Here is a 22,073-nt window from a genome sequence, read left to right on the forward strand (position 1 = left end):
TCCACACCCTGTGCAGAGGTGTTTTGGAGTTTTAGGTGTGGCTCACAATTAAAGGGACAGTCTACACCAGAATTTTTATTGTTTTAAAAGATAGATAATCCCTTTATTACCCATTCCCCAGTTTTGCATAACCAACACAGTTATAATAATATACTTTTAACCTCTGTGATTATCTTGTATCTAAGCCTCTGCAAACTGCCCCTTTTTCAGTTCTTTTCACAGACTTGCAGTCTAGCCAATCAGTGCCTGTTCCCAGATTACTTCATGTGCACGAGCACAGTGTTATCTATATGAAATATGTGAACTAACACCCTCTAGTGGTGAAAAACTGTTAAAATGCAATCTGAAAGAGGTGGGCTTCAAGGTCTAAGAAATTAGCATATGAACCTCCTAGGTTAAGCTTTCAACTCAGAATACCAAGAGAACAAAGCAAAATTGGTGATAAAAGTAAATTGGAAAATTGTTTAAAATGACATGCTCTGAGTCATGAAAGTTTTATTTTGGCCTAGACTGTCCCTTTAAGGGATTAATGTATTCAATTGTGCCTTTCACAGTGAAGAACTTTCCTGTAATATATCAGTCTGATCCTGACTTAACAGTACAGTACAGCCCAGCCCCGAAATAGAATTGTTTAAAATTACATGCTCTATCTGAATCATGAAAGTTTATTTTGGCCTAGACTGTCCCTTTAAGCCACACAGTAGGCTATTTTTTGTGAGAAATCCACATATCTATATATCTTTTTTTCAGCAGACCCAGCAGATAAAAAATACCATTATTTTATGTATACATCATGACGTGAGGAAAAAAACGCATGTTTTAATAAGCAGAATTTCAGAATAACCTCAAACTAAGGCATAATAAGGGGGGGATGGGTATAAACCGTTACAGCACCAAACAAGATGTTAATTTGTTTTACAAATGTTTAGACCTAGTCGATATGTCATTCTTTAGCAAGGCAACAGAAATGTCTGGTAATTACAAGGGGTTTACTGTTCCTTTATTTCAAACCTTTGCAACCAATCCAGAATTTATACAGGAGTAGTATTACACACTTTTGGGAGCAGTGAAAGTACTGGACACTTTTGCAAGTTGAAAGTAAGAAACGCTGTACTTTTCATAAAAGGCAATTAATTGATTAATGTTTCATATTTTAAATTATTCTGAGCTTGTATACAGACTTCCAATTCCCTTTAAATAATGCTGTGATAAGACTCCACAAACATGAATATAAAATGATTCACTTGCAGTAATTCATTGGAGCTTATGCATTTATATCATATTAGATTACGTTTGGTTAGTTTGCAGAGAAAAAAATATAAAATTTAACTTTTTACAGCTAGGCATAAGCAATTCAATTTTTATTTATGCAAATTTTGATTCTTAGGGAAGTCTCCCTAAGCGTGATGTGGGAATCCAGACGTGGACCCATTGCTCAGTGTGTATAGAGGGATATGGCTGCACCTCACTGACAAGGCCCACACTAGGCCGAATCGTACATCTGGGGTTTTGCCATTTCTCTTGTTCAGAGAGAGATTGCCTGCTATTTCGGGGCTGGACTGTACTGTACTGTTAAGTCAGGATCAGACTGATATATTACAGGAAAGTTCTTCACTGTGAAAGGCACAATTGAATACATTAATCCCTTAAAGGGACAGTCTAGGCCAAAATAAAAACTTTCATGATTCAGATAGAGCATGTCATTTTAAACAATTTTCCAATTTACTTTTATCACCAATTTTGCTTTGTTCTCTTGGTATTCTTAGTTGAAAGCTTAACCTAGGAGGTTCATATGCTAATTTCTTAGACCTTGAAGCTCACCTCTCTTTCAGATTGCATTTTAATAGTTTTTCACCACTAGAGGGTGTTAGTTCACGTATTTCATATAGATAACACTGTGCTCGTGCACGAGAAATTATCTGGGAGCAGGCACTGATTGGCTAGACTGCAAGTCTGTCAAAAGAACTGAAAATAGGGGCAGTTTGCAGAGGCTTAGATACAAGATAATCACAGAGGTTAAAAGTATATTATTATAACTGTGTTAGTTATGCAAAACTGGGAAATGGGTAATAAAGGGATTATCTATCTTTTAAAACAATAAAAATTCTGGTGTAGACTGTCCCTTTAAGGACTGGGAATTTCAGAAAGACTTGCTCACAATACAGGAGAATTTTTAGCATTTTTGCGAGCACTCCATATAAAAAGAAATAGACAACCCAAGGTATTTTGGTATATTTCATGCAACCAAATGCAATCATTAAAGTGATGGTAAACTCTCCCCTTTTTAAAATCAGATCTGGAATGTAAGCGCTATTTTAGATGGAGTTTAATTCATCATGTGCAATGAAGATGCGCTATAACTTAGTTATTAATATAAAGTCACAAAGAAGAAGCAGCACCAACCAGTAGTTTCCACAGATTTATTCGTGCAGTATGCACAGTGCCAGACCAACAAACAGCAACGTTTCGGACTTAGTCCTTAATCATGCATGATACTTTCAGGTGCTGGATTTCTGGTTTGTTGTGTTAGTTATTAATATAGATATGAAATTGAAATACCCCATGTTACACCACCCACTTCAAAAGTCAATTTTCCTGTCAGCTAAATGATTGAATTACCCTCCAATCAATGCTCTAGCTACAACAAAAGTGCCATATTTGGAGAGCGCTGATTGGACAACAATTCAATCTGTTAGCTCACAGAAAATTTTACTTTTGAAGTGGGCGAAGGAGCATGCAGTATTTGAATTTCATATCTATATTAAAAAGCATGTTATACTGCATCTTCATTACAGCTAATGAATTAAACTCCATCTAAAATAGCGCTTACATTCCAGATCTGATTTTAAAAAGGGGAGAGTTTACCATCACTTTAAAAAAAAAAAAAAAAGTAGTTAACTTCCTCACAAACTTTGGGTTTCTCACTGAAATTATTTACATACCACTTGTGCAATCATAACACAAATAGTTGTAAACGCTTTTCTGGGATCCCCTTTGTTCAGAAATAGCAGAAATCTATTACGTTTTCATTGTTTTTTGGGCCATTAGAAGGCCACTAATTGCAGCTGCGCACCACACTTCTGAAATTCGGTAGTGAAGGAGTTAATTAGTTAGCTGTCACCTCCCTGATCCCTCCCAAACAGCTCTCTGCCAGTACCCAGTTTACATACATTTTTCTATACATTTTATAAATAAAATAAAAATATTGTTTCTCTAGTGTAGCGGCCCCCTCACCAAGTGGTATGGTAGGGACCCCTCTCATACACTTTTCCATAGTGAAGTTGATCCCTTGGGCGAAGGTACTGTATCAACAGGGTACGCCAAGACGTACTACTTACCTCCATTAGGCACAAGGGGTTAAAGAAAATATAGGCTATACTAATATTATGACCATTGCTAGCCTTGTAGACTGCAGAATAAAGCTCAGATAGGTTTCTCCAAATAAGACAAATGGTGGGTGGAGCTTAGCAATAGAAAAACAATTTCAGTAAAATAGAATGCTAGTTTACAATGTTGAGACTTGTGCTGCTGTAGAGTAATATTTTAGCCAACAGAAATGTGTTTGGCTTCAATGTGCTAAAACTGATATTTCAATTGCAAGAACAAACCTAAATGAGTAACATTCAAATGGTACACAGTTGGTATATCAAAACATCGGGAAAACATTGTACTGCAATTGTAATTTTTATTGCTCAATGTCCCTTTAACCCCTTCCCGCGGTTAGGACGTTCCATGCCTCCTAACTGCACTAGGCTTTAGAGCCGTTAGGACAGCATGAAACGTCCTAGCACCTCTGCTGTACTGAAGCAGTAACTGCTTCCTAACTGGGATTGCAGGCTGGAGGGCGTGCCTAGCGTCATAGGCACTGATCCCCTGACTCGATCCCATCATGAAAATAACACGCATTTACGATAGAGTGATTTCATTTTTTTAAATATTTGTTTACATTGGAACTTTATTCGGATGTAACAAATGAGTACTGGCGGCAAGGCGTTAAAAGGGACAGTAACACACTGTAATTACAAGATATGTTTTTGGTGCCTTACAATAAGTGGGCCCTGTTTGCTGCAAATGTTTTTCAACAAACTCCAACCACCACTTGCCTTATTTAGAGGAACCACTGATTGTGTTAACTAAACCACAAATGTAGAACAATTCATTTTATGTTAATCTTTGCTGTAGCCAAAATAAGGGCCTGATAGGTAGCAGGATTAGGCCTCTGAAACCTGCCATGTGCTCCTCCAGTTGTCGCAATTAAAATCTCAACTCGCAGACTTCAATTACAGGAAAAAATGTAGAAAATAAATCAAATGCACTGCAAAGTTGTTTTACTACTATATTTTATATTTAAATGTAAAAGTATTTACAGTGCCTTTATTACAGTCAAATATGCAGTCTATAAAAGTTGTATTAAACCAATAGTCAGCTTATATACTTCACTAGTACACGCTGTTCTATTAAACCAAAAGCTATGAATTGGTTTTAACAAATAGACAAATAAGACTTGAATGTTCTGCTAATTTTGTATGTTCACCTATGACTTGTTACAGTCTGATATAAAAATAAAAATCACGGAAAAAGGTTTATGAGTGGTCTTGAAAATGTATTTAAGATTATCCTTAAAGAACATAAATACAATTTTTTTTTTTTTTCATTAGAACTAGTCATACTGAACTGTAATTACGCATTCATTTAACAAATGCATGAGTGGGCTGATGTAAGTACATCTATCACAAAAAGGATTAAAATCAAATTATAAAATAATAATCTTATCTAATGTTAAAGCACGTAGCAAAGCGCCAGTACAAATAAATTGCACAGTATGCCCCTGGGTGAAGAGTTTGCAAATACTGTTACAACATGTAATGTAATCACTTAGTAAAAATATTGGAAACGTGTACATTTAAAGAAAACACAGAAGCTGACAAAGACATCTGAAACTGAGGAGGTAGCCAAACCAAAATTATAAGCACCAGAAAATTACTTTCATTAAAAGTCGAAATTAAACAATGTTTAGGATTTGATAGAGCATGCAATTTAAACCATTTTATTTCTATTACAGTAAGTCTTCTATATACAATGAGTTTCGTTCGTAAGTTCAACTGTATTGTAGTTTGTGTGAAAAGTATTATAAACCTCACTTAAAAATAAAAATACTGTAAAGAAAACATTTTTAATCTTGCCTTGTATAGTACAACAGCTTGGATACAGGGGCTGGCATGGAGTGAACAGGCAAGTTACTGACTTGAGGGAGAGGAGAGAGAGAGAAAATGGGAGATGGTGGAGCTGAAGGATCGTCAGCAATAGGAGATGGAGGGCGAGCTGCAACTTCACTCACACCTGATGTTGATGGCACAGGTCCCTTGCTGGATTCAATTCCATCTACCCTCTTAAAAAAAACAATCCAGTGATGTCTGGGTAGTAGCTAGCTGACACAGTAACACTGGATGGCATTCTGAAAAGCTGCTGCAAACTTTGTATACCGTTCTACATTCGGGTCCTGTGCCTCAAAACTAACAGTGCCTCCTCAAATAAAGGAAAACCCCTTGCCATTTCCGGTGTTGTGAATATTTTTGGTTCTTCAGTTACTTCTCCCTCTTGGCTCTCTTCGTCCTTTCGCTGGGCCTCTTATTACTATCAGGTCCTCATGTTGTACATCAAGGAGTTCAATGAAGTCATCCTCTTGCAGATATATCTCCAACTTCTCGCTGAGGTCTACTAAGTCGCCGAGGACCTCTTTGGACTCCTCAATCTCTTTCTCAAATCCATGAGAATTGTGAACAAACTGCAGGCAAAAGGTTCTTCCAAACCCCATTCATAGTGACAGCAGTAACCTCACGCCAACCAAAGTTTTTTTAATGTCTTTGTAGATGTTATAGTCCTAAAACTGTTGCAAGGTTATTCCTGATTCGTACATCGCTTTTACTCAGGGCCGCCATCAGGGGGTGACTCCTGTCAGGGGCCCAATGAGCCAGGGGGGCCCCATGAGGCAAGTACCAGTGGGTACTACAGCAGAGTGCTAATTGAGCATGGGAAATGTTATTACACAGAGTAAAGTATTAGCATTTGAGAGGATTTCTTAGTGTGCACTAAACGACTATGCACAGTGTGAGACAGACTTGGCACTTTGTACAGTGTGTGCCTGAGTCAGACGGCAGATCACTTTCATTTGCAGAGGAGGTAGGACTTATTTAGCAAATGTTTTTTATTTCTTTGTGCAATTTTGGATTGTAACTTCAGTGTGGTAGTAGTTGTATGGTTGGGCTAGGGGTCCATAAAAACACATTTTTTTTTTGCAGCAGTGTATTTATGATTATTTGACAATGCTGTAGAAATTCTATATTTAAAACCATGCAGAAATGTTTCCTCCTCAATATACAAATGGTAGATGCCCCTTTGGCAGATTTGATATATATATATCATTCCAGTTTACTGTCCCTTTATACATGGACTTTCCAGATGCAAGGAGGCATTTTATCTAAGATTTTTACATCTGCATAAAATTGTATACTCTCAGATTAAGATTGCTCAGTGTTTGAAATGAGACAGGTTAACTTAAAACTGTTCAGTTTACACTACAGCTGACTTAATTTTGAAATACATTACAACAAGCCTAAATCCTGCATTTAACCAGATCTAAATGGTATGAGTACCACAGCTTATGGTCCCACCAAGACCATATAGAGTACAGCATTTTCAAAATCCATAAGTAAAGCTGACAGATGGGAAAATTTGTACACTATATTTGAAGTGGTGCTCTAGGTTGGGGAAAAAACAAACAAACATATGTCAACGTTTTAAAGGTACTTTTCTTCATCTAGCCATCTACCCAGCTCATTAATGTACAATTTTGAATTCACAGAATTATTTTTGTTTGCACATTTACAAATATGATTCTTTAAAAAGTGATCTCTTAATTTCTAAAAAAAATTTTTATCATGCATGTCACACACTGTTTATTTAGGGGATGCAAGGTGCATAAATGTTTCCTCCTGTGAGTGTTTCTGTGGGTGTCTGTGTTTATGTCTTTGTGGTTTGTGTGTATGTATTTTTTCATCTGTGGGTCTATCTGTGAGGGTGGGTGTGTATGTCTTTGTGCATTTTCTGTGGATGTCTGTGAGGGTGTGTGCATAAGTCTTTGAGCTTTTTCTGTGGGTGTCTCTGTGAGGGTGTGTGTATGTTTGTCTTTGTGCATTTTCTCTGGAAGCCTCTGTGAGGGTGGGTGTGTATGTCTGTGCTTTCTGTGGATGTCTCTGTGAGGGTGTGTGTGTGTGTGTGTCTATATATGTATGTATGTATGTATGTATGTCTGTGTGTGTTTTATGTGGGTGTCTCTGTGAGGGTGTGTGTTTTCTGTGGATGTGTCAGTGAGAGTGTGTGTATGTATGTCTTTCTGTTTTTTATGTGGTTGTCTCTGTGTGTATGTCTTTGTGTGTTTTTTGTGGGTGTCTCTGTCGGTGTTTCCTTGGGTGTATGTGAAAGTTTGTGTGTCCATTGTCTGTTCCTTTTTAGGACATTTTGACCTTACTACTAATTATTCACATCTTTCTAAAGACTTTGAGACTAACAAGACCTTTCCGGAAGTAACCAATCCACCATTTAACCTTTAAATTATTGTTTAGGCAGTTCAGGGCCCTTCCTTTCAGCCACTGCATGCTGTTGTCATAATTTAGTTGTCATCTTCCTTTACAAAAAGATCATCTGAACTCCATATTTTGTTTTCTAAATCTCCTTTTTTTTTTACAAAACTGTAGTTTACCTCATTACTTGTCAGGTCAATGTAAACAAGTGCTAAGTGTCTGTTTGGGTGTCTGTGTCTGAGTGTGTTTCTTTGCGTGTCTGCTAGAGTGTCTATATGTGAATCCTTATGTGTGAGTGTGTGTGTGTGTGTGTGTGTGTGTGTGTTTCAGTGTATGAGTGTGTCTGTGTGTTTGTATGTTACTACCTTTACAACATTTCCAAGTTTAAATAGACAATTAAGAATAAAGTGCATATACGTTTTAGTCACTTGGTCAAAAATTGCACATGTCAAAGGAGGGGGGGGCCCTGATCAATGAATGAGACAGGGGCCCCAAAATTTCTAGTGGCGGCCCTGCTTTTACTACTTGACGAAAAGTGAGACGTAAATATTTCTTGAAAGTCGCAATAACTCCCTGGTACATAGGTTGGATGAGCGCCGTAGCATTCAGTGGCAGATGCACTACTTTGACGTTGGGATAAAAGTCATCCAGGAATTCGGGGGGGGGGGGGTCCGGAGCATTGTCGAGCCGCAAAAGAATGTAGAATGTGACATTTTTCTACATGCAATATGTCTATCTCTGGGATAAAGTGGAGGAAAAAACAGTTGTGGAAAATGGTTTGTGAACCCAGGCTTTGGAGTTACTCTTCTTTACAACAGGAAGAGAGCCCATGGCAATGTTTTTAAGGGCTCTTGGGTTCTCTGCATGATGAACTAAGAGGCTTCATATCGCCGTAAGCATTGCCACTAGGGCTGCACAATTAATCATATATTCTAATTTAAAACCGCGATTAAAGGGACACTGAACCCAAATTTTTTCTTTCGTGATTCAGACAGAGCATGCAATGTTAAGCAACTTTTTAATTTACTCCTATTATCAAATTTTCTTCATTCTCTTGGTATCTTTATTTGAAATGCAAGAATGTAAGTTTAGATGCCGGACCATTTTTGGTCAATAACCTGGGTTATTCTTGCTGATTGGTAGATAAATTCATCCACCAATAAAAAAGTGCTGTCCAGAGTTCTTAAACAAAAAAGCTTAGATGCCTTCTTTTTCAAATAAAGATAGCAAGTGAACAAAGAAAAAGTTATAATAGAAGTAAATTAGAAAGTTGCTTAAAATGGCATGCTCTATCTGAATCACAAAAGAAAAAATTTGGGTTCAGTGTCCCTTTAATTTCCGCGATATTAAAACCGCGAGCGTTCGTGATCTTTTGCTAAAAGAAAAAAAAAATCCTCAGATGTGGCTGTACTGCATTGATTGTATGTGACTTCTTGAAAACCAGCTCCATCTAGTGGTTGCTTTTAGCACACATTTGTAAAATGGCTGTTTTACTTTCACTTTCTGTTTGTGATCTCAGTAGCAGCCGATCAATCTATAGAAGTCTAAAAGCGGAGCTCATGCAGGAGAGTGAAGAGGAGGGAAAGACACTTACTTATATTTCCCCCTAGGGACATCTGCAGTCTGAAACTTAGGGTATGTAATCATTATGGAACCTCCCACACAATCTCCTGCTCTATGAGAAATGGTTCAAATATATAGCAGATGCAGTTAACCCCACAGCTGCCAAAAAGGCTAAAACTGCAGTCCCCCTCTAGCTAGCTGCTGGGTTAACTGCATCTACAATGTATTTGATATCAGCAAGGCACAGCATTTCTGAAAGGAGCAGCCCCGCCACCCCTACTACTATATGCAAGGAAGAAATCAATACAATCTCTTCCAATAGAGGGCGCTAATCAAAAGATAAAATATGAACATCAATACAATAACTCAATATAGATATATAAAAATATAAACAATTGTCAAATTATTCAGTTGGTAATCAGTGTATATAAAATTAGGTTACATGATAAAACGTCTGTAAAAAGGAAATAAACTTTCCAATCAATGGGTAAACACCCACTTATTACATTTATGCAAACATCAAATATAAACAGCATAGTCCCAACACATATGATGTCTGAAGTATCCAAGGGTTATTTCAAACATCTCTTCCAATTGGAGAATCCAAACAAGAACAGCACTCTCTTTACACCTTGGTGATAGATAATCTAGTACAGAAATACGAAAACATAGAGGCGCATGTGTGTATCAGTAGTAAATGGTGTGGGATAATTGCAGATAAACCCCTGTGTCAGGGTACTCACATTTCCCAGGAGCACTCAGACAGTGCTATTAGGTGCAGGCTGGATATTTTTTTAGCAATCCAGCTTACTGTTCTGTCGAGTGCAAACACTCCCAAATGTGAATGCCCAGGAAAGCAGGATAGCAGGAGCTCAATTCAGGAATCACAAGAGCACACAGTTGCAGGGTTTTATAATAAATTGGTTGTTGAACCTTTTTAACTGGAACCTGCCTTGCCTATCCTTTACCAATCACTTCCACTGGAAGTAATAAGCTGCTGGAAACCCTGCAGCTCATTATTTAAGATAAAATGTTTAAATAAAAGAAAAATAGATTTAAAAAAAAATATATATATATATTTATTTTTATTTTTTTTTTTTTTATTTATACACACACGTTGTTTGTATTTTTATGCTCCCAGAGTTTATTGGACATTGAGAAACATGTACATTAAGATTCTGTAGTCTTAAATCAGAATGTTTTTGAAAAAATAAGATGTTAGTCATTTATAAGAAAATCACTATTAAATCTGGGCAATAAAACATAAGTGCACTACTGGGAGCTAGCTGCAGATTTGTGGATAGATTATATATATATATATATATATATATATATATATACACATACACACTGGATATAAAAAGTCTACACACCCCTGTTAAAATGGCAGGTTTCTGTGATATAAAAAAATTAGACACATAAATAATTTCAGAACTTTTTCCACCTATAAACTGTACCACTCAATTGAAAAACAGACTGAAATCTTTTAGGTAGAGTGAAGAAAAAAAAATATAAAAATAAAATATGTTGATTTTATTACAGCACTCAGTCTTTTGGGGTATGAGTCTATCAGCATGGCACAACTTGACTTGGCAAGATTTGCCCACTTTTCTTTGCAAAAACACTCCAAATCGGTCAGATTGCGAGGGCATCTCCTGTGCACAGCCCTCTTCAGATCCCCCCACAGGTTTTCAATCGGATTCAGGTCTGGGCCATTCCAAAACTTTAATCTTCTTCTGGTGAAGCCATTCCTTTGGATGTATGCTTTGGGTCGTTGTCATGCTTTAAGATGAAGTTCCTCTTCATGCTCAAGCTTACTAGCAGAAGCCTGAAGGTTTTGTGCCAATATTGACTGGTATTTGGTACTGTTCATAATTCCCTCTAGCTTAAATAAGGCCCCAGTTCCAGCAGAAGAAAAACAGCCACAAAGCATGATGCTGCCACCACCATGCTTCACTGTGGGTATGGTGTTCTTTTGGTGATGTGCAGTGTTGTTTTTGCGCCAAACATATATCTTTTGGAATTATGGCCAAAAAGTTCAACCTTGGTTTCATCAGACCATAACACCTTTTTCCCACATGCTTTTGGGAGACTTCAGATGTGTTTTTGCAAAATGTAGCCTGGCTTGGATGTTTTTCTTCGTAAGAAAAGGCTTTCATCTTGCCACTCTACCCTATAGCCCAGACATATGAAGAATACTGAGATTGTTGTCACATGTACCACACAGCTAGTACTTGCCAGATATTCCTGCAGCTCCTTTAATGATGCTGTAGGCCTCTTGGTAGCCTCCCAGACCAGTTTTCTTCTTGACTTTTCATCCAGTTCTTCATAATGTCACTGTTGTGCCATATTTTCTCCACTTGATGACTGGCTTCACTGTGTTCCATGGTATAGCTAATGCCTTGGAAATTCTTTTGTAGCCTTCTCCTGACTGATACCTTTTAACAATGAGATCCCTCTGATGCTTTGAAAGCTCTCTGTGGACCATGGCTTTTGCTGTGGGATGCGACTAAGAAAATTTCAGGGGTTAATCAGAGGCACTTTAAATGATGGCAGGTGTATGCTGACTTTTATTTAACATGATTTTGAATGTGATTGCTTAATTCTGAACACAGCTACATCCCCAGTTATAAGATTTACATTATTTTATTTTTTTTTGTTTTCTTCCCTCCGCCTAAAAGATTTCAGTTTGTTTTTCAATTGAGTTGTACAGTTTATAGGTCACATTAAAAGGTAGAAAAAAAGTTCTGAAATTATTTATCTTTGTCTCATTTTTTTTTTACAGCACAGAAACCTGACATTTTAACAGGGGTGTGTAGACGTTTTATTCTCTCTCTTTTTCTGTATCTATACATTATATATATATATATATATATATATATATATATATATATATATATATATATATATATATATATATATATATATATATATATATATATATATATATATATATATATATATATATATATATATATATATATATATATATACATACACACATATATATATATATACACATATATATATATATATATATATATATATATATATATATATATATATATATACATATATATATATACACACACATATACACACATACATTTTCATTTATAAATAATTGGGTGTTTGGATCGTGTTCCAATTAATCAACAAAATGACAAGGGTGCCCAAATGTATGCACCTGTCTAATTTTGATGCATATTGCTCATTTTCTGTTAATCCAATAAACCTCATTTCACTACCGAAATATTACTGTGTCCTTCAGTTATTTGATATAACAAAATGAAATTGCTGATCCAAACACCCAATTATTTATAAATGAAAATCATGGAAATTGTCAGGGGTGTCTAAACTTTTGCAAACGACTGTATATATACACACATTCACTTTCTGCAATGAGAATCGTTTAGTGAAAACATTTTTGCAGATCATTTTGAAATGAAATTTTAAATAAGGCTGTTACACTAAAGCACCAGCTCGGCTGTAATCTGTTGATTAACTGAAGAATAAAGAAATTTTTAAAGTTTTAGAATATTTTGCAGCAGTTGAAAAGAGAATTAAAGGGACACTGAACAAAAAAAAAATTTCTTTCGCGATTCAGATACAGCATGAAATTTTAAGCAACTTTCTAATTTACTCCTATTATCAAAAGTTCTTCATTTTCTTGGTATCTTTATTTGTAATCCAAGAATGTAAGTTTAGATGCCGGCCCATTTTTGGTGAACAAACTGGGTTGTCCTTGCCGATTGGTGGATAAATTCAGTCACCAATAAAAAAGTGCTAACCAGAGTTCTGAACCAAAAATAAAAGCTTAGATGCCTTCTTTTTCAAATAAAGATAGTAAGAGAACGAAGAAAAAATGATAATAGGAGTAAATTAGAAAGTTGCTTAAAATTGCATGCTCTATCTGAATCACAAAAGAAAAAAAATGGGTTCAGTGTCCCTTTAAAGAAGTGTTAAGCGTTAATAAATGTGTTACCTTTGCTCTTGGTCTAACATCACATAAATGTAAAGGTAAAAATGTAATAATTACGACATACATTGCTTACAAGAACGTCTTACATTCAGGAATCACAGGTTTGCTTCTGAGCCAACCTATGCAGGCTAGCTCACAGTGCATTACTTCTGAGCCACATTATTATTATTATTTTCTCTTTCTAAAAGATTCAAAATTTTATTACCTTACAGTAATTGCATTACTACTAGTTTTACAGTAGTTCATTTGCTCCTATATAAAACATTAAAAAAATAAGAGTTTAGCTTTACTATATAAAAATACCAACCCAACAGTAGGAACTCAATGCATCAAAGGTCAGTACACCTTTTATTACAGAGATTAAAAACTTTTATCTTTTCAATACTTTGCATGTCTGCCTTTATTTTTGATAACAGACTCCATTCTAATCTGCATGGAGGATACTAGTGTTGCACAAATTTCTGGAGAGATGTTCTGCCATTTTTCAAAGACACTTTTTTTTTTTAGCTGTTTGCTGGACGGATTGGGTGTGATGCTCTAGCTTTCTCTTTACCCCAAAGGTGTTCTATTGGATTTAAGTCAGGCGACATACTTGACCGGGTCATAATTTTCACTTTTTTCTTCTTTAGAAACTCTTGCGATTTTGGCAGTGTGCTTTGGATCATTATCATGCTGGAACATTCCTCTTCTGCCAAGCTTCTGGAGACTGGGAGTCATCTTGACATTCAGTATTTTGGTATATCCACAGGCCCTCACTGTGCCATCTATAAATGCCATCTCCCCAAATCTTTTTGCACTCATGCAGCCCAATATATCATCACACTCCCACCTCTGTGCTTCACTGTTGGGACTATGCATTAATTGTAATAAACCAGGCCAGGTTCACACAAAACATGCTGGACTCCATCTGAGCTGAACAAATGTATTTGTTTTATTATTTTGGTCTCACCTGACCGAAGAATGTGCTCCTAATATTCATCAAGCTTCTTTTCATGCTTTTTATCTGGCAATTTTTTGCTGAAGAGCAAGCAAGGTTTTTTGTTTTTTCTTGGACGCCGTCCATAGAGGTTGACATTATGTAATGTCCTTTTGCACTCTGAGCCATCACGGAAACTCCAATTTCTATTGATAAACCCTAAGCCAAGTCTGAAGCACTTGCCGTATGTTTTTCATAGCTAGATTGTGCAAGTAGCACACTGTCCATGACATCATTTTAGGACGGCATACACTGTGACTCTGATTAGTGCTACTATGGCTCATTCTATTTCATCCTTTAACGGCACACACAAAAAATTATCTCTGCTGCCACCCCTTTAAGATTATTATATGGGAAATGGTAAGGAAAACCTAGACTACATAAAAATCTCAAAACACAATTTAGCAAAAGTATTTAAAAAAAAAGAAACACACACACAGCAAAACAGTACTACTTTTACCAGCCTCTTCAGTAACATAGTTTAAATATTAGACAAAGGCAAAACCTTAATAAAGGAGCATTTATTATGAACAAAGGAATCACAGTGCATTTATTTAAAAATAAAAATACACAAAGCAAAAGTTTTAAAAACAAAAAGGGAGTAGAAACAGAACCAAATACTGTACTAGATTAGATATATGTGCCAAGGTAGCTGGCAAGGAAAGATGGTTACTTATGCTGCTCCACGCAGCCTCCCATGTAGAATGACAAAATAGGGATGCAGCAAAATGAAAATTCTGGGCCAAAACCGAAACTGAAAACTCAGGATGCCCTTGGCCAAAAACGGCTTTTTTTTTAACAAATTATTTTAAAATAGTTTTTTCTATAATTGTATTAATAATATAAGACTTTTTAATTAATTTAATAAATCTGAAATGAAAAACTACAAGCCAATAAAATGTGTCATACAGTACACACCTGATAAAATAGTCTGACCCTGCACATATAGTGTATCCTACAGTACATCTGATGATATAATCTAGCCTACACATATTTATATAATGATAGTGTGTCCTACAGTACATCTGATGATATAGGCTGACACACACATTTATATAAATGAGAGAAAAGAGAAGAGGCGCCAAATGGTGTGTATCGTTTTGAATTCAGTAGGCCTTGCCCCCAAATATAAACTACTTACAGAATTTCCAGCACTTGAGAAGTGCCATAAATGCCTTCTGAACTGTTAGCAGCCGTCCAGCTAGCTGAATTGTATCAATACTGCTTCAAAATTGTGCTGTGTGAGACAAAAAACACAAAAGTGCCACAATAGTGTGTATCAGTGTGATCACTTGCAAAAGCGCAACAAATGAAATATACTCACAGGATATATGGCACTTGAGAAGTGCCACAAAAGCCTCCTGGACACTTGTCAGCTGTCCAGCTCACTGATAGCACCGATATCCTCTGGGTTCACTCGTTCACTCGTGCAGGTTACAAAAGGGCTCCAATACAGCACCCTTGGATATACCTGCAGCTCAGTGTCCAAATAAGTGTATGTATGGCTACCAAAGTTAGATGCCAAAAATTGCCGTGCTACTTGTACTTGTCAAATAAAAAGATATTTATTAAAAACAATGTTACACTACGCGTTTCCCGGTTACTCAGACCGCTTCCTCAGGTGTAATTACAAATACCATATGGCTTAAACGAAAATATAGACATGGCCGCTTTTAACTAAGATTTAGGACATATAAATCAGTTGCTGTAATTAAGGATAACAGCAACAACAGTCACATTAGATTTAATAGTATTCTAACTAATCTGTATACATTCAGTTAATGTTTAATTATATTCTAGATTATAATCTAGATTATCACTAGATTACATTGTAAATTTCAATTTTTTAACTGTCCTTTTATATTTCTATTTATATCTCTATTTTTATTTCTATTTTTTATTATAATTTTAATTATTAGTGTTACTTTTACACAATCTATAAAATTTTGCTTTAACAAGTACATATTGATTCCAGTTTAGTCACAAGTATGTGAAAATCTGTCCGATTATAGCAGCTTTATATTTAGTTAATGTATATAGATGTCGAGAATTAAGCTACAACATAAACATTTGTATTTGACATTGTTTTTATAATTTGTAAATGCTTGATCAACTAACTTTAGTCAACTAGTGCCAATCGAGAAATATTGCAAATACTGGGGTGACACTCCAATAACAATTGTATCACTAGGTACTTTAACACTCACAAAGTGTTTATTTATCAGTACTAGCTGACACGAAAATTACATCGGGATCCCATTTCAACCACTACACATATTTGAGAGTGGGTAACGTCACATGCCAAGCCCCTAAGTGGGAACCTATCACATCAGAGAGAAATTCAACTAAGGCACAGATTGGCTAATGATTTTTTAGTTGCTCACGCATGCGCCCTAGGTCGGGATAGACGCCGACATTGGGCTATAAATCTTTGCTACTTTGTATTTGTAATTACACCTGAGGAAGCGGTCTGAGTAACCGGGAAACGCGTAGTGTAACATTGTTTTTAATAAATATCTTTTTATTTGACAAGTACAAGTAGCACGGCAATTTTTGGCATCTAACTTTGGTAGCCATACATACACTTATTTGGACACTGAGCTGCAGGTATATCCAAGGGTGCTGTATTGGAGCCCTTTTGTAACCTGCACGAGTGAACGAGTGAACCCAGAGGATATCGGTGCTATCAGTGAGCTGGACAGCTGACAAGTGTCCAGGAGGCTTTTGTGGCACTTCTCAAGTGCCATATATCCTGTGAGTATATTACATTTGTTGCGCTTTTGCAAGTGATCACACTGATACACACTATTGTGGCACTTTTGTGTTTTTTGTCTCACACAGCACAATTTTGAAGCAGTATTGATACAATTCAGCTAGCTGGACGGCTGCTAACAGTTCAGAAGGCATTTGTGGCACTTCTCAAGTGCTGGAAATTCTGTAAGTAGTTTATATTTGGGGGCAAGGCCTACTGAATTCAAAACGATACACACCATTTGGCGCCTCTTCTCTTTTCTCTTTTTGAACAGAACCTGTGATTGCCAACACCTTCCTGGAATGAGTTTGCTGCCTGGAGATTACAAATACCTCTGAGAGTGTGGACTATCTTGCTTTATATTGATAGAGAGATAGTTTATTCATTGTAGTACATTCTATTACAACAAGATACTTTCAACCCAACAAGTTATATTTGTAGGTTGTTATTATGCTATTTTGTTTATATTTGTAGGTTGTTGTTTTGTTTGTTATATCACACACTTTATTGTTAATATCTACACTAGTAGTGACGAGTTTAACTTTTTTATGACACTATTGTAGCACATTGCACATCAATACTGGCGTACTATTGCTAGTATATGAGGGCGCCTCTAATTTCATTTTAACAATTTATATAATGACCCTGCACTTATACTATATGTGCAGGGTCATTATATAAATATGTTCAGGTCAGACTATATAATTATATGTACTGCAGAACACATTATCATTATATAAATGTGTGCAGGTCAGATTATATCATCAGATGTACTGTAGGACACACTATATGCCATATATAGTGGTAATAATATATGGTGAGGTTAGGCTTTGTTAGTTATATAAACACAGTACAAATAACCTTGGAAGAAATCCCATTGTAGCATCAGGAGGATAACATATCTCATCTTTGGTCACCCTCTAACATAAAAGTGATAAAGACATCACTTAAGATAGATACTGAGCTAAGGATCTGTCTTGATACAGGACATTGTTTTCTGTCACCCTGTGCTGACACCTTTTGCATATAAATTGACTTGAGGCACCAGGTCTCTGTGTAATAAAGTTTGGTCAAGTGAAAAACTTGGAAATTAATTAACACAGGGTATCTGATTTTTGTTGTTGTTGTTTTTTTTAAGGGTAAACACAGGGAAATACTTATATGGAAAACATAACAACCTAAAATCATGAGGTGTGTGTATGTATGTATGTATGTATGTATGTATGTATGTATATATATATATATATATATATATATATATATATATATATATATATATATATATATATATATATATATATATATATAATATTTTTTTTAATTTCACAGTGGTGGAAAATGTTACTACACTTTATTAGTCACAGGGAAAAAAAAAAAAAAAAAAAAAAAAAAAAAAAAGAGGATTACTAGTCTAGCCTAGCTCTATATAATAATAATAATAATAATAATAATAATAATAATAATAATAATAATAATAATAATAATAATAATAATGTGTTTATGTATACAGCTTTTGAAAAAAATTAAGAGATCACTACAAAATTATCAGTTCCTCTGGTTTTACCATTTATTGTTATGGGTAAAATTAACATTTTTGTTTTATTCTATAAACTACTGACAACATGTCTCCCACATTCCAAATAAAAATATTGTTATTTAGAGCATTTATTTGCAGAAAATGACAACTGGTCAAAATAACAAAAAAGGTGTTTTCAGACCTCGAATAATGCAAAGAAACCAAAGTTCATATTAATTTTAAACAACATAATACTATTGTTTTAAAGGGACACTCAAGTCAAAATAAACTTTTATGATTCAGATAGAGCGGTCAGTTTGCGACGTTTGGATGTTCTGAAGCCAACAGCGCATCCAGAATGGGATCGCAACCGGAGGGCGTGTCTAGCGTCATAGGGACGCACCCCTGACCCAATCCCATCATTGAAATCTCACAATCATATGCACGATCATGTGATATCAATTTGTTCCAATGTAGACAAATTAGACCCAACATGAAAGGGTTAAGACACTTTCCAATGTATGTACTATCAAATTTTGCAGGTTTTTTTATATTCACACTTTCTGGGGAACAAGATCCTACTGAGCATGTGCACAAGCTCACAGGGTATATGTATACTAGTCTGTGATTGGCTGTCTGTCACATGATACAGGGAGCTGGAAAATGGGAGAAAAATTTAATTTGTCAGAAAAAAATAATCTGTTGTGTGACTTTATGCCACTCCTGACACAAAAGTTCATCAAGCTTGGTTTTGTTTGATGGTTTGTGACCATCCACATTCCTCTTGATCACATTCCAGAGGTTTTCATTGGAGTTGAGGTCTGGAGAATGGGCTGGCCATGACAGGTTTTGATCTTTTGGTCCTCCATCCACACCTTGATTGACAAGGCTGTGTGGCATGGAGCACTGTCCTGCTGGAAAAAAACAATCCTCAGAGTTGGGAAACATTGTCAAAGCAGAAGGAAGCAAGTTTTCTTCCAGGATAACCTTGTAGGTGGCTTGATTTAGGAGTCCTTCATAAAGATAAATTTGGCCAATTTCGGGCCATCGTCTCTGATGGCCAGTCGAATCTTCAGACCTGAAGCCAATTAAGAACCTCAGGAATGTGATCAAAAGAAAGATGGTTACAAGCCATTAAACAAAGCCAATCTCCTTTAATTTTTGCACCAGGTGTGGCATAAAGTCACCCAATAGCAATGTGAAAGACTGGTGGGAAGCATGCCAAGACGTATGAAAGCTATGATTGAAAATCAGGGTTATTCCACTAAATATTTATTTCTGAACTCTTGCTAAGTTAAAACATTAGAATTGTGTTTAAAAATGAATATAAACTTGTTTTCTTTGCATTGTTCGAGGACTGAAAACACTGCATCTTTTTTGTTATTTTGACCAGTTGTCATTTTCTGCAAATAAATAGAGAGACTTTGGAGAGAGAGCTTCCTCAAATGTCTGAAGCATTACTGATCAGTGATCAATATGATAGAATTGCTCAGCTATATTAGGAAGAAGGTGGCTATGGAGACAGTAGGTGTGGGAGATCAGTGGAAAAAGTTACAGGGTGTTTGTAAATAACAGAAAATCAATGCAATGTGAAAAGTGCAGAGGGGGTGAGAATGACAGGGAAATCACACTAGCAGTAAATGTTGGAAAAGCTTAAAACAGAATTGCATGCTGCGATATACTGCATAACATAACATTTACATATAATGTGCAGGCAGTCCCTGATGTCAACATGTACATATGTGTAAGGACCAATGAGAGGTTTTAGAGGGTTAAACCCACCCTAGTGATATTTTTCAGTCCTGTATCATAAATATATGAGAGGAGAAACAGTGAGAGGAGAGAATACATAACAGGAAAACTAAATTGCTCTGATAAAAAAAAAAAAAAAAAGAAGAATTGCATGATCCCAGGAAATGTACAACTGAAAATAATGTACAAATTCATTTTAACACATCACTTTCTGGTTACATAGACATAATTTTAATGCAATGCCACTAAAGTAAACTCTTAGCATTGTAACTTACATTTGTTGTAAATATATATTTACTATAAAATAAGGTAACTATGTTAACATGTTATATCTTACGGCAGCAGTAGGGTGAAGGAGATAAAGACTGAATATAAAGGTCATGTTATCTAAGCTTCATACTGCTTGGCTAGATAGAACCTGCCCTTTAAACAGATCTGACAGCACGGATGTAAAGAATTTTAATAAACTATACTTCATGTCAGCACTGCTATATTTATTTATGAGGACAGTTAGCACCAATGTATCAGCAGGAAAAGACTAAACTCGTTTGTGACCAAAGCTTGTAGAGAAAACAAGACCTTTGTATCCCCCTATAATGTTCCCCTATTGCAGCCAGTGGATGAATATAAATAATATACTGCACCATGGCACTGTGTTAACTTAATCTGCATTTGACTGTAAAATGTCTATGGTTTAATAATGCTACACAAGGCAGTGTATTTACTTTTATTACAGACTTCTAACAATAACACAGGCCGAGAAAACAGCTTCTCTCCGGGCCTCGCACTCACCCATCTTTTCGCTTAGCTTTGTACACATGACCGTAAGTGCCTCTGCCAACTTTGCAGCCCTCGTACTCAAACAGGTCCTCCACCCGCTCGCGTTCACCAGTCAGCTTCACCTTGAAGTCATAGTCCATCCTGAGCAGTTTATGTCAGACCGGGGAGGCGCAGCATACACAGCCCGGGAGAGGGTGCTGCAGGCAGGGGAGCAGCAGCACGATCCGCTGCAGCTTTACAACAGCCGGTCTCTCTAACAGGCACACAGTACGCAAGGCACTGCTAGCCGCTGCTGAAAAGTGTCGCAAATGCTCAAGCCCCGCCCCGAAAAGGAGCTGCGCACACAGTCAAGGAGGCGGCGGGTCGCTTATGGGACCTCGGATAACCCCGAGCGATATAGCCGCGGTCTTCTTGGTTTCTATAATCGTCTAACTGGCATCAGCCCTTAAAAGACTGAGTAATCTAGACGGCCGGCTCAGCGCTATCAGTACCTACGGCTATTGCCGTAGCTTTTGGGGGTTTATAAAGAATGTGCAACCGGCAGCTACTGTTTGCAGGGGACGCCGGAGCACTCACTGCGTGTGGGAATACAGCGCATATCAACCATTGAATTTGCGGTCTGGCTGTCATTTGCAGTGGCTGGATGTAGGATGAGCCCCGGGACAGGCGTCATCCACCTACAAAACCAGTTCCTACACATTGTGTTTGTGGGATTACTATAGAAATGACATTGGCAAAATTGTGCTCCAGAGAGGGTAAAATGACGGTTTATATCGGCCAGTGACGGTAGCAATACCTTTTATGGTCATTTTTGCTCTAGACCACTGGTTTTCTAACCTGTCCTCAGGGCTCCCTAACAGGACAGATTTTGAGATTATATGAACTAGAGCACAGCTGATTAGTAAACTTGTTTTTTTATCTGCTCTCACCCAAATGTAATCCTAAAACTCAGGACTGTTAGGGAGGCCTGAGGACAGGTTTGAAAAACCAGTGCTCTCAATACTGAGAAGTGTGCATGTGCCCTCACCCACCCTCAACAATTTTAGCTCATGTTTACCTCGTGTATTTCTTAGAACTGGAGGCCATGGAGGTTTAATGCCTCCTGTAAACTGACAGGGATCACTGAATTATTCTTAAAATAATAAATTAAGTGTTTGAATACATAGGGATGG

The 22,073-nt window shown here is 36.5% G+C and overlaps 1 protein-coding gene across 1 annotated transcript in view; it reads right to left on the minus strand.

Moving 5' to 3' along the window:
• Positions 1–21,200, minus strand: part of CDK8 (cyclin dependent kinase 8) — a 399,753-nt gene extending 378,553 nt beyond the window's left edge. Inside the window, exon 1 of the mRNA XM_053708497.1 lies at positions 20,914–21,200. Coding sequence (XP_053564472.1) covers positions 20,914–21,041 — 128 coding nt within the window. The 5' untranslated portion in view covers positions 21,042–21,200. The remainder of the gene's footprint in view (positions 1–20,913) is intronic.
• Between the last annotated feature and the right edge of the window lie 873 nt (positions 21,201–22,073).

The sequence above is a fragment of the Bombina bombina genome, chromosome 3, assembly GCF_027579735.1.
Source record: "Bombina bombina isolate aBomBom1 chromosome 3, aBomBom1.pri, whole genome shotgun sequence".
NCBI lineage: Eukaryota > Metazoa > Chordata > Amphibia > Anura > Bombinatoridae > Bombina > Bombina bombina.